Raw genomic sequence first — 15,279 nt, forward strand, 5'->3', positions numbered from 1 at the left:
ATTAATGAGGATATTTAGACTACGTCCCATAATAGCAACATCGCCATCAAGAAGGCGTTGAGCACTAAAAAGTAACAATATTTTTTTTTTTTTTTTTTTGTTTTCAATTGGTATTAACTCTAAAACATGTCGAATTCCAGAAAAGTTTATAGGACATTTTAGCCTTTATATATGATCAGGAATACACTATTAAAAAGCTTTGGGGTTCCTCGTGAAAAACCGTTACGACTATGCATGTCAAAACAGCGACAGTTGTAAGTAATATTTCCTCCAGCTACCAGCTACCGATTGACAACCGATCACTGGGTGGCAAGAACTGGGACGAACTGCATTGGACGTGCTCTGTAGTTTTTACAGTCGGTAACCGGCCGCGTGCGATTACACATCGGCATTCAGGGAATCTTACGACCAGAAAAACACAAGCAAACGTAAACGCCTATTGAGACAGAAAAAACCGGGTCAGAGATCAGTTCAAATTACTAAGAAAGTACTGTATCATACCAGACTCTTCTTTTACGATTTTCTTTCTGTAGTTTTTTTAGATTGCGTGTACAACCGTTTTTAGAACACCGTTTAAGAAACAGCTATTAACACCTATCTGTACACTAAACTTTTTTGGTCTTTTGAGAGGAATGTCATCAATGTAACATATGTGTCAATGAAAATGAGCTTTTGACAAAAGATGAGAAACCGTAATAAGATTCATATACTAGCCGTGTCTTATCCAACCTCGACATTGGCAGAATCATCAACACCTTGATGGAGCCATAACACGAAAAATTGATTGATTGAAAAGATGAGAATATATACTATACTTTTCTATTTCTATGACCGTAATATGATAAGATTCATGTACTAGCCGTGTCTTATCCAACCTCGACATTGGCAGAATCATCAACACCTTGATGGAGCCATAACACGAAAAATTGATTGATTGACTTTTCCATGTATACAAAATATGAGAACTAAACAAGTCATTGTGTGGATTGTACTTTGTATTCGTTTCCAGGATTTATTTCAAGTGCAATGTACTATTGACATGACCAAATCCGATTTTACCTACATTGCAAAGCATTTATCTATAACGGATTGTCGTAAACTGGTAGTATCTTTGCAGAACCTTAATTATGCGCTCCCTAGCCATTTATCAGATGCAGTGAAAAAAGTTCCTAGAAAAGTGCCTTGTAAACAACTCCTTTTGACATGGAACAGTGAAGACTCCAAAGGCGGTGGCAAAGGCAGGAGCCATGTGGACGTAGCACACAGATTGCGTCAACTTGATAAAATACATCTAGCAGATTGGCTCGGAAGATCTGTTTTTCGCCAATTGGCTATTGATGTCCATGAAAGTCTGAACAGTTATCCATTTAAAGTTAAAGAAGTAGTGGAGTCGACTGCCATAAAATATTCTAAGAGTAATAAAGTTTGTACTGAAGGTTGGACAAAGTATGACACTGTTTTATGGAGTGGTATTATAGCAGGTGTCGGTTTTGCGTTTTACCAAGTGGTAGATCGTTCTTGTGTTAATAGAAGAAGACGAAATAATGACAAATGTGAGCTGAAAGATTTATTGATTCGAGAAAATTTTGATAGCGATGACGACTACGCAAGTGAAAATATATTTTTTAATAGTATCGAACATTTCGACGAGGATTAAAGGTACTTATGCAATATCGTGAGGGATAGTTCGATAACCCGTAGCTAACAAATGCAATAAGGTCTAATCATCTTGTACATTGTTTGAATTTTGAATTCTTTCGACTTTGTTGGTTGCGCAGCATTACACTATCCCCGACGATATGGTATTATGTTGGACTTAGAAATCATAATACATGTCTTCTGACATATGATATGTGAGTATTTTATTTATAAATTATATTAAGTATACAACAATACTTCAGAGTCGAAACAATAACAGCGCAATCACTTTGTAAATAATTTTACCGTAGCTACGAATAAGAGTTATTATCGCTGTAGTTGTCATAAGTACTGAGTATATTCGTAATAAAAGTTAGCATTAGAAATCGCTTGAAGTGAGACTTACGAAGCGCATTAGCGGATTTTATTTTATTAAAACAATGATAGGGTTGTTGATCGCTTTGGCAGGTCCTGTCAGTCGTTGACCTATACGACCATACCCATTGATAAGGCTGTTATAAGCTGCTGTCACAGTGACTGTCCACTAACAAGGGGCGTGTTCAATGCGCAAACGCAGCCATCGGCCGTGTCATCGCGGCGGCGCGTCGATAAGCCTCATTAGTGGCCGTCGTTCTTAACTTCATCAACCGATACCGGGCCCCGGATAGCTGAAACTACTTAGAGATTGACCAAACTGTGTTTGTTTAGTTGGTATCTGTTAATAGGAATTAAAATATATTAGATGTAACTTTGTATTTACAATTTATAATTTTTTTAATGTAACACTAATTTCATATGAACTCTTTTTAACATAGCGAGTACCTTAAACTGCTTAAAAATATGAACAAACATATATTCATATCTTAAACTTATCATCACTGTAACATCAAGTGGTTTAAGAAGAAATACTATAGACCACATAAAATCATTATAAATCAAAAACATAAGCAAATAAGGTAAGGTATATTCAGACAAAATGCAATATTTGTCGGCAAATTCAGAAATCATCCATAATTTCATCATATTTGGGTAAGTTTTCGGAATTTCCCGATAAACTAGTATTTGATGACCTGTCTGGTCTAGCAGGTACTGACCCTGCCTACGAAGCCGATGGTCCAGGGTTCGAATCCTGGTAAGGGAATTTATTCGTGTAATTAGCATGGATATTTATTTATTCCTGAGTCATGGGTGTTTCCTATGTATTTAAGTATTTATTAGTACATTACCATACAAATGCGAAAAATAGGAAATTCGCAACGAGTGGAAATAAATTAAAACACGACCGAACCGAATAGAGTGTTTGAAATCGACACGAGTTGCGAATTGCCTATTCGCACATGTATCGTACAACATTTTACAGTACATATGGCCCTTTAAATTTTCGATTTGGTTACGTAATGTGCTAATTATCGCACTAGTGCGGTAAAGTAGCACCATATGTCCTGAAAAATATTTACAGTTCACTCCCTTCGGTCGTGTTTTAATTTACCGTCACTCGTTTCGGATTTCCTATTTTTCGCACTTGTATCGTAATTTTCTATTATATATTTTACAGTACATATGGGGCTACTTTATAGCACTAGTGCGAGAAGTAGCATATTATGTTACTGTGTCGAACATTTAAAGGGCCATATGTACTGTAAAACGTTGTACGATACATGTGCGAATAGGTAATTCGCAACTCGTGTCGATTTAAAACACTCCCTTCGGTCGTGTTTTAATTTATCGCCACTCGTTTCGAATTTCCTATTTTTCGCACTTGTATCGTAATGTACTAATATATACTTTTGTCTAAGTACCCACAACACAAGCCTTATTGAGCTTACTGTTGAACTTTTTAAATTTGTGTAATAATGTCGTATAATATATATATTTTATTCGGATTTACCCGAATATACCTTATCCTACTAGGTGTTGTTGAAACTTCTAATTCATTTATTGTCAACTAACCTATAAGTCAGGCCCTTATTATCATAAACAATGCACTGGATATTTCCTTATTGCGTTGCAAAGTGCTAAATTATTTCGTTTTGTGATTTATTATTCAATTTATAATAATGTCATTATAAATTTTAGATAAAGTCAATATAATTGTAGTATGATATGAGTTATGCGCGAATTATTCGACGACATTTCATTAATTATCTTTCTTGAAAGTTATTTTGAATAAAAAGGAAGCAGCCGATGTATTTCATTGAAGTATAATAAATCTTGTAGTTAGTCCCTGTAGGTATATAGCAAAACATAGGGTAGGTAATACATTGTGGAAATATTGTGGCATTGGAAATGTAAGAAATGCAAATGAAGTACCTTGTAAAGCCTAGACTTACATTATTACTATAATGCCACACAAAAGTGCGCACTGCGCAGGCGTGGCAGCAATACCTAGTGTTTTCATTAAAGATATTTTCTGCGCAATAGCAATATTTTCTGTGCTACAGCTCCAGAGCTTTACTGAATAGTAAAAAAAAAAAGGTTTTTTTCATCACACTTGCTCGAAAAAGATCTTATTTCATGCAGGTGTGCTGAAGGACAAAGGCCTATTTTATTCCCGCGGGAGTTATGGATAGTGAAAAAAGCTTTTATTTTATTATGTCACTTATTCATACAAACCAAGTAGCATAAATGAGTTTTACTTTTAAAATACTGAAGTTTATAATTTAATATTTTTGTTTATGTTAAAAAAAAAAAATTAATTCTTTTAACAGCCGTTTAAAATATTTTTACATAATTTTCAATCGCGGCTGAATGCCGAATAGGTCTGTGCCTTCAATGCCTCACCTGCCAAGACAATGGCGGACGAATGTTTGATATGTCACCGTATTTAAGAATTACTTCGCTTAAAATTTAGTTTTTTCTCTGCAAGTGTGATGAAAAACATTGTGTGTAACTACGGGGTAAGAAAATTGCAAACTCGGGTCTTTAATTCCCTCATATCCAAAATGTGTACGTTGCACAATGTACTATTGTACTTACGTATATTTGTGAAGCACAAACTAAAATAACCATTTTCTTATACGTATTATCACAGAAAACAATATTGTTGTACGGTCACGTCTGAAAACATCAATATGAACCAACTACAAAAATATTTACACACTATCTTAATATATGGACAATAAGGACGTGTATACATATTTTTGCCACCTTGTTTGTATCGATATTATTAGACGTGACTGTAGTAGTTAAAAAATTACTTAGGTACCGTAAGTTCAGAGAGCGGAGTTATTGAAAAATCGTACCGCTTTCTTCACAATACTGTTGCCAAAAATTTAATTATTAATTTATTTATTTCTTGAGGATTTTCTGTAGTGACTACATCGATATTTTTACTTTCGCTCGGTACTAGAAAATCACGAACATAGGTCTATGACGTACGTTGAGAAATTCGAACAATTTTCCTTTGAACAAAAGCTAAAAATATGAAAAATGCTTCTATAAATGCGCAACTGTATTTTTATATGATTACTTCTTTTGATAAAACTTACAACAAATCAAAATTCAAAAACATGATACTCGCGGTCCCGAGCACGCTCATCCATCTTGCTCACGCTTACGATCTGTGAGAGTGAGTGAAGAACTTGAACCTACGGGGCCATAAGTGATCTCATATTTGTTTCAGGAAACCATACTGCCACAGAAAGAATAAGCATCTTTATCCTTTTGGTCGTGCCATGTTGAATAAGGGGTAAGAATATTTTAATATCGTTGTTTTTTGTTCGGTAAGTAAAAGGCTTAGGCTCCTAAAAATAATATTTTACGTTCTATAACATCAGAGAAAACTAAAAAAACCTTGCCTTTTGTGCCTACGACAGAATCACAGTTATAGTTAAAATCACAGGTCAGGTTGTATACGGGATTAAAGGTCTTTTTTGCCCCTGATTTAGGTGACAAATGCCGCGCACTCTCGCAACAGACTTCGCTGTTATTTGTTATTCGCTAATGGCTCGACAAAAAAGAAGTTCATAAAGTGACTAGTGACATGGCCTGTATAGCAAAGTATGTAAGCATAGTAATATTAAAGGAGTCGCCCGCGCACGTGCGCGTGAGTTTATTAATCGTCTACGAGTTGGCTGCGACTGCGTGCATTATTTATTCTCAAACGTTTCATGTTTTGCCTGGCTCCTATTTAGCGTGGGAGCTTGCATACCTATTGGGAATTAATTGATCATATATTTCATCAATTCACCTGTGGGAAATAATAATAGGACCTGAAAATAATACGAATAATGAGCCGATAAATGGAAATCACAGGGTAAAGTCCATGTGTTGTGTCGCAATTAAAATAAAGGAATATATATATGTTTACATTAAAAGACAAACACCGTACAAATTTTCCAAAATTAAGGATACCTTCAATTAATTTCAAATAGTTTGTACAAATGTATGAAAATAAAAACCCTATTGGATTGTTTATACAGGGTAGTTTTTTAAACGTGGGATCCCGTACTACTACGCGAAAATGGTTTTAGGACACCTTTCCTAACTTTTTCATTATGGACGTATACGTGCTTACATAGGTCCTGTACGCTAAATAGGAATCCAATATTTACGCCTGTAAATAACGGTAATAAATAATTGTTTCCCTGACTCTCATCATAAACCTGTCCAAAAAGTTAACCTTTACCAGCCAGTAAATCAAACGGTGATCGATAAAATATACTGTCACTATAAAAGAGTAAACGTTTTATGGATCAAAAATACTACTAATGATCATCATTGGTAACTTAGTTCATTAATTATTTTACAAGGCAGAACTACCACGTCCGCTTATTATGTGTGAAGTTAGTGCTTACTTTGGCTATCTATCATAGTAGTTAAGTGTGATGTGAGCAGAAGTGTTAATAAAAAATCGTACAATAAGTAACGTGATTTCAATCGCCCTAAATGGGAAAAGTAAATATGTATGCGGGGCTAGGAAGAGTTACAATCTGTAACTGTTTAATGACATATTGTGGACGTAGTCTCTCTCTCATAATTATGAAATTAAAAAATTACTTATATTTTATTTTAAATATTAAATTTCATGCCAGAAATACATAAATATATTTCATACGTATTTATTTGTTATGAAATTCTAAAAATAGTCAATGTTAAAATTATACGGAAAATTTTAAGCCAAGAAAAAAATAACTAGCTCATTTGTGAACATAAATTGAACCACATGTTTCCATTAAAATAATCATACCGTACACTTCGGCGGGTAAGTGCGAACAAGCTAATAGTGATAATAAAAACAGAACCATCAGATAAGCTGGTTATAGCGGGTTTATTACCACAAGGAAATAATTACCAAACGATTCTCAGGCTAATGCGTGCTCTTTCAATTACCTCGTGTAAAAGATTCGATGTATCGACGGAGTGGGGTTTGGAGTTGGACATATCTGGAGTTGAGGCTAAAGAACTTATGCCGTTGATTAAAAAAAAAACTTATGCCGATTTGTTTTATGCATTTATAAAAGAGGAAATTAGTTTTATTATTTAAGAGTGATATTTATATTAAGTAATAAAGTGAGTCAAGATTGAATAGATGATGATGATGATTAATAAAAAACTACCCTGAGATGTCATTCCCGGGCCTCAAACTGTCTCCATACCAAATTCGGTTCTCATTAAAATCGGTTCAGCGATTTAAGTGTGAAGAGGTAACATACAGAAAGACAGTTACTTTCGCATTTTAACACTTAACAGTATAGCACGTATACATATATGATAAATAATAACATATTGTATAATATTAATAAAACTAAAATTTTGAATTGAATTGATATTAAAAGTACCCATAGCAAGTGTTAATGCAAATAGAATATAACTTAGTATGTCCCAAGAATTAATTGTAATAGAAAGGTAAAGGTAAAGAAAAAAAAACGTGCTACTTATTTTGAGATGGCGCTGATGTTTTGCGGTCACTGAATTGTCAACGTCAATTTTTGACAATCAGAGTTTATGTTTATGTGTTGACAAGATCAGAAACACAAAATATATGGAGCCGTACAGCGCCATATCGTTATCTGTCGAATTCGAAGCACGAAATCGTCTTAGATTTTACGTATCTTACTCAATGAATGTATCTTTGGTATATCTAAATATGAACTAATCTTTATAGGTAGTATGTATGCGTATGTTTTAAATAGCGAGGTAATCTCGACACACTCTGACGCCCTACTCATTAATGTGTACGAGCACCTGTTAGACGTTTTTTGTACAAGATACTTAATATTCACTTAAATTATTTGAAAGTGAACTCGTTAATTATGCTCTCATCAATTTTATATGTAATATTTCAAAATTGAACTCTCGCATCGTTCGGGTCACGTGTTATAATATGTTGTTTAAAAACGGAGTGGAAGTGTGTAGTAGAATTAAACTTTATTGGTTCCGTACGTAAATCAGTAATTATATTTAAGTATTTATGTTTCTGATTTCTTTTATAGCAGGAAAGAGAAATAACCATACCTTTAAATAAGTTCTTTGCTAGAATTAAATCATAGTTTAAATGAATATATACCTTATATGTTTTATTAGATAATTTGAATATTTCCCCAAAATATTGCACTTATTAAAAATATTGACTGATCCCTAATTGCTGAACACTGGTACCTACCCGAATTGACGATTTCTGTACCATATTAATTAACTTTCGAATTGATTACAACTTTTTAATTACCATTTTGTTAATAACCAACTCTATGTAGGTACGCAGCTGTCAAAGTAATGTAAAAAGTAATAAGGTAGGCAATGATTTCAATCAAAGTAAAAAAGTTAAAATTAGACTGTCAAAAATCCAGGTAACTACCTAATGCTTAATGATGCCAAGTATCATGCCAAGCTAGTTAGCAAGGTATCAAGTTGGCATAGATATGTAATTATAAATTATTCGCTTAGATTGGGTATAATTACCCATTGCGTATAGTTTTGTATTTATTGCAATTAGGCATTGAAATATTAGATTTATAATTCTGAAATCTATGTAACTGTTAACTTCCAATATTATCTAGATATCACCTTCAGTAATATGACTGTACTCGTATATAGTAGGTATAAGTAGATTTTCCTAATTCAAAGTTATGCTAATAGTTAAAATTTATTTAATAATAAGATGGAATTATCTATCCTTCAAGACTAGAGTTGCGCCAGGGAGAATTGGACCGCCTGCTTAATAACTGCATTCGCTTTGTTTTTTGCCTCCGCAAATATGATCACGTTTCTTCTTTTCGCGCACAACTTGGCTGGCTTCCCATTCGTCAACGACGCAATATTCGCTTGCTTTCCACTCTTTTTTCTGTGCTTAACGATCCATATTCTCCTGAATACCTCAAATACTTCTTTAATATTATGGCGTTACCCGCGACCGTCAACTTCGCTCTTCTGGCAGTATGTCTCTGTCCATCCCTCTTCACCGGACTGGGTTCATGTCAAATTCGTTCACCGTGCAGGTGGCGCGTCTTTAGAATGGACTTCCTTTTAACATCAGAAATGCGCCAAATAAGTTCGCTTTCAAAAAATCATTACGTGCTTTCTTTGCTAGCAGAATGAAAAATTCTTAATGTATTTATTTATTAGCTTCATATGTTTCGTCTTTTTATTTATATATATATATATATATATATATATATATATATGTGTGTGTATTATATTTGTACATGTTATTATATGTATTTTTGTTTGATTTGTTTTGCTATTAGAATTTTAGTTTACATATGTAAATCGGATGACTGCAATATTATCATGACTCCAAGTCATGATGATCTGATGATGTAGACAGGAAATGACCATGGGATCTCTGTGATAAAACAATACAATTTAATATTTTTTTAGAAACAAAAAACATTGTTGGTACAAGTGTTTATCGCTTACCGTACTTTTCTTTCTACAAGCAACTACTATTCACCGAGACAATTCTAACAACTCCAAACAAAATTAGTTTGTATTGTTTTATCGCAGAGTTCCCATCGTCATTTCCTGTCTCCATCATCAGATCATCATGACATGGAGTCATCATAATATTGCAGTCATCCGATTTACATATGTAAACTAAAATTCAAGTGTCAAGTTTAGCTTCCAAGATCAAGTTTTATAAAAGCTTGTAAAAACTCAAGTATCAGAAAAACATATGTACAAAGAAACAACTTGATATACATAATAAATAGTTTGTATTCAAAATACTAGGGACGCCTTATAAAGAAATGTGTCGGAGAACTTTCCCGAGAATATTCTTGGGAGTAATGAGAAATTTGCTCTATTAAGTTTAAAATATGGTTTCAAAATAAAATATCAATAAAACACACATACGAAATTAATTTGAGCAAAAAAAAGGAACATTATCTCAATAAACTAGTAAATTTCCTCCAATAAACGGTCAAAGAAAGTGCCGAGAAAGTGCTCGAGAAAGTTCTCGCGAGAACATTCCCAAGAATATGCTCTGAAATTTCCCGAGAGTGAATAGATAGTTGCCTTTAGAGTAATTTGTTCGTTACCAAATTGTTTTAATCATGTATTAAACACTTATAGAAAGATACACCAAAAAAAAACTGAACTCATGCATATATTTTGTACTTTCTCGGAAATTTCCGTGTCGGAGAACATTTCCGAGCACTTTTTCGCAATGTTCTCTCATTCGGGTATGTTCTCGAGAACGGCACATCTCTATTCAAGACCCCTTTTTTCATTAAATGAACTGATGTGTCCTAATTATTCATTTTGAGAGCGTTATGTTACTAATACTACAAACGTGAAAAATTGTGCGGATGAATGAATGTTTTATACTTTTTCACAGATATAAATGTTTATCTCAAATTCATCCAAGGGTAAGGAGAACGAGTGATATAGGAATTAGATATCTATACAACTTGCTACGGAAGTACGATATATCGGTTCTTTGAGGTCTAAATTGCGGAAAAAATCTACATTCATAACATTCGCGATACACAGGATATCAATAACAAAAGATTTATAGTAACTTAGCCATATACTTGCTGGCTCAATGAAATTAATTATGTGTAAAATTATGTCGTACATCTTAATTCCAAACACAAAAATATGCTCACCTTCTGGTCACCAAATCGCATCTGCCTCCTCGCGTTCCTGGCCACATTCATCCGGCACAGGAAGACGCGGTCCTCGCCGTCCGCCGGCGCCCGCGACAGCTCCCCTCTCACCGCCTGCTGGTCTTGCTTGTCGATCACATCGTACACACTGTCCCCGTGGATAAGCAGGTCTTCCTGTAGAAAAAGAAGTATTGTAAGTACTTTACGAGTTTTACGGCGAGTTTCCGCATTGCGTGTGAGGCCTCAATTAATGCGTCAGTTATTAAACGTGCATATTTTAACTTTTCTTATTTATAGTTTTACATTTTATAGCACGTAAAAAAGTACTATAGATGGATTTAACGCCTATAGGTATTCTCTACCAGCAACCATAGAGCAAAACAGAAATGCGTCGGTAGGCCTCTCGCGGGCAAGATACTTTTGCTAGGTCTACAGGTGGTCTAACTTTTGTCGACTGGTGCTACTTAAATCAAAAATCTAAGTTTAAAAGTCGAAGCCTGATTTGAAGTGATTTTAAAATGGGAAAGCATCTTGCCAATAAATAGAAATCATAGCTGTGGAGAGTTCCTAGTTGAACCCCGTCAGATCAGCTTTCTCACATGGGAAAGGATAGCAAGACATAGCAGAGCTATCATAGCACGTTATACGATATTATTTTTAAAAGAATACATGACACAAATATCTGCATACTCCTCAAACCTTAGGTAGGTTTTAAACAGTACCGCATAAAAACTATCTAGCCAAACAAAAGAAATGCTAGCATGGAATGGTAATTGCGGAACCCGTCGCCGCAGAGTTCGTTAAACGCTTTTATTTTTAAACAGCCGTATACTTAGGGGAGATTGCGTCGACATTTTCATCAGTGAGCGACCGCAAGGTATTATTTTAATCGCGCGCCCGGCACCTTTGTACCGTTGCCTGGGGTCTAGTCGGTCTACGCATAGCCTACCTTGGTTTTGACGGAAATGTACAGTACGATACTTTGGATTTCATTATAGGTTCATGTTGCCTAAAACCCACGAGACCTGACCACGACAGACGTAGGTATTGACCGGACTCCGAAACTGCAGGTTGATATCAAAGGCACTTTTCTTATTTTTGGGCTATAAGGAAATAAATGTTTTGACATGCAGACCCATAATACGAGTACGAGTATGTGTCTTTATGAGCAATTAAGGAAATATTCCTTAATATTACTAACTATAAGTTATAATTAGCAATATAATGGTAAATATGAGTAGTAAATTACCTGTATTCTTATCATATATAAACATGAATATAATGCCATAATAGTTTTACTTTTAGAAAGAACAACTTAAGCTACTTATGTCTGTGTTACCTGTAAAAGTACATATACCCATACTTCATAATATAATTTAAAGGAAATAATAATTTCCAAAGTGACCTCTGAGCTTGTACGTCGGGGTCAAATATAAATTGTGGAACAATTTCTTACCTTTCCGAGTAAACTTTCAATTAGCCTGAGACAGCTTAAATAACTTTAATTAAATCATAAGAGTGAAAGAAAATTTCCTCTAGATTGCAAGCATTGTGTAGCATGATAGGGATGTCTAGAAGAAATAATTAATAATAAACCATAGTTATTAGTTTTACAAAAGAGCTAAGTTGATGTTTAACCGCTCGTGCTAATATTGATATCCGAGCAAGTGAACGATCCCAAAATTTAACCATGAACGTAGCGAGTTGTTCGAAAAGTGCAACCTTGAGCGTTACGAGGGTTAAACAAAATTTGCCACCGAGTGAAACACAAACATTTTCACTTCACCTAATCATACCAAATGAAATATTTATCATTAAAAGTCATCATTAAATTTATAAGTCAATTCTAGCTGCTAACATAAGGAAACAACTCAAAATTTGGATCAAATTACTTTGTCACTCTTGTGGATAAAATGCAATTTTCTCATCAGTTTTTGAACAATCAAGAGAACCTTTACGAGCTGGTGTGGTGAAAACAAAATGTATTCTTATATGTATAGTTTCCGTAAATTGGAATTTATAATGAATTAACCTTTGATTCTTTGAATGCTTTAGGTACGTCGTATACAAATCTTTCATTTGCCTAGCCAATACTTTAAACAAAAAAAAAAAAAAGCATTTATTAAAGCATTTTTTAAAGCATTTATTTGTTGACAATGTTATTACATTTAAGAGGATAGTGGACGACCGCTTCTCCATACAAACGTAGTCCCCATTTTCCTCTCTGGATATTGACATTGTGGAAAATATTTTTACACAACCTATTGTATGTATATTAACCATAGCTATTATTATAAGAATTCGGAGCGAATAACAAATTCCTTAAAAAGCTTCTAACTCTATGTATTATGTTATATTCTTTCTCACTTTGTCGTGGCATTTTGCCACAGCTGGGGGGGTCCGCTTGGCAACTAATCCCTGGACTTGGCGTAAGCACTAGTTTTTACGAAAGCGACTGCCATCTGACCTTCCAACCCAGAGGGTAAACTAGGCCTTATTAGGATTAGTCCAGTTTCCTCACGATGTTCCTTCACCGAAAAGCGACTGGTGAATATCAAATGATATTTCGTACATAAGTCCCGAAAAACTCATTGATACGGGCCGGGGTTTAAACCCGCTACCACTAAGCCAGCGCTTCTTTACTCCCAACCACAGACCACCTAGATACCGCAATCATGCTCAATAGTATGGAGACAGAGCGTGTAAATTTTTTGATGACTACTATGACGTCACGCAAGCGATTTTGTAATGTGCAACGCTATCGCCACGGTGATCCGATTCAAAGACGTAGGTAATAATAAATCGGCGTTTTTATGATTGACTTATATCGATTCTTTTATAGAATATAAATCGAGTTAATGGACAAAAAATGCGAAGCGATTCCAGTAAAGTCGGTGCTCCAGGAAAACTTGAGTTTAAGGAGATATAACAAAACACGTGTACATTATTTTTTCCTGTTCTCAAACAAGCCATTAAGTAGCAAATGGCTTGAGCATCACTTTCTATAGGAGTTAGAAGATTTAGTAACTTTTTAATAGTTTGGAGGACAATTTCTCCCAATAGGTTGAGTTTGGGTAGCTTTAAAAAAAAATCGTGTCCGTTATTTTAGACTACTCTATAACATATGTAAATATAAATCAAATCGGAACCGGACAGTTGGGTACCTTCCAGAGACGAAAATGTCGAGAACCTTTGTATGGGAAAATTACCACTAATGTTTCCCTTTAAGTGTGTAGGTTTTTATTTAATAATTATTCACACGCTTGAGGAGATTCTATTAGTACCAAATAAATATGTGGCGTTCCACTTCAAACGTACTGAAAATAACAAGTTAAGTTTTTAATAGACAATAGTTAATCGTTATGGCTCGGTACCTATTACATACCACCATTTCTAGTAACAGACGTATGTAATCTAATACTGAAATAGAAATTAGACGTATGCTGAAATACATACAAGTAGTACCTACATTTTTAGAATCCATATTGACATTGAATTATTGCGTGGCAACCCTGCTCGGGGTCACGTGTCATGCCCCGCCCACCTGTCGCGCGCCCTGCGTTAAGACATAATTGCGCGCGTGCGCACCGCTGTGTGGGGGGCGCACTGACGGGACGCAGGGGTTGTGTACTTTTTTTTTACTTCTCCGCTCTATTTATATTACATTACATGTGGTAGTATTGTAAATAGGCGATAGCTTTTATTTGAAATACCATGGCGTGAGTTCCTACTTATTTGAAAGTCAAGTTTGTAGCATGACAAAAATAGGTTGTTATTCTCGTAATCATTGCTTGGTAACATGTCTTAGTATAGATGTTGCAATACCATACTAGCCTACCTAGTGCTACCTAGTGGCACAGATAGTGAGGCTTTCTGTGCCTTTCCTATCCAAGCAGGAACTTAGGCTTAGACACCATAACCTTCTTGCAGTTGCAGCAACGCGTACTGTAGCACACCTGAAATCTCCACTCATTCGCGCTCTAAAATTTCTGAACGCGCTTCTGTCATGGTAACGGGCCCCTGAAAGTGATTTGTTTGCAAGTCGATGGGCAAGTGTATGTATCTGTCTGAAGTATTGTGAGGTGATGGATGCCAGTGGTATTTTATAAAACTGTTTTTAAAAGTGTTGTGTACAGTGATTTGGTTTAGACTGTCAGACTGTATACATTTTGTTCGAATAAATATGAATATAAAATACAAAAATACCACACTCATGATTAGGAGATGTAAGTGAATATATTTTTTTTTTCATCAGTCCTATTTTGCGACCTAATTTAATGGCAGTATCCTCTAGCCACCCAAAGACCTATAAAAAGGCTATTCCATTGTGTTTTAAATCTTTATTTAGAGAAATCAGAGTTGCATTTGTATTGGCAAGTTTTTATTTGTGGGCAGGCAGCTAGATGGTATAGCACTAATAACAAACATTTTAATTTAACATAAAATTTGATGTTGTAGATTATCTTCATACACTAATTGTTTTGTACAGTTGTAGATAAGTTCAACTGAATGTTTCTGCTTACATATAACAAGAGCTTATATAATAAACCAAATAATGTATATGTGGTTTTGTTATATAAACACATTTTGTATT

The 15,279-nt window shown here is 34.7% G+C and overlaps 1 protein-coding gene across 2 annotated transcripts in view; it reads right to left on the minus strand.

Moving 5' to 3' along the window:
• LOC133533934 (PAS domain-containing protein cky-1-like) overlaps positions 1–15,279 on the minus strand; it is a 139,444-nt gene that overhangs the window by 51,580 nt on the left and 72,585 nt on the right. For both annotated transcript variants that reach the window (XM_061873031.1, XM_061873025.1), the window contains exon 6: positions 10,686–10,859. In XM_061873031.1, coding sequence (XP_061729015.1) covers positions 10,686–10,859 — 174 coding nt within the window. The remainder of the gene's footprint in view (positions 1–10,685; positions 10,860–15,279) is intronic.

The sequence above is a fragment of the Cydia pomonella genome, chromosome 2, assembly GCF_033807575.1.
Source record: "Cydia pomonella isolate Wapato2018A chromosome 2, ilCydPomo1, whole genome shotgun sequence".
In the NCBI taxonomy this organism is placed as follows: domain Eukaryota; kingdom Metazoa; phylum Arthropoda; class Insecta; order Lepidoptera; family Tortricidae; genus Cydia; species Cydia pomonella.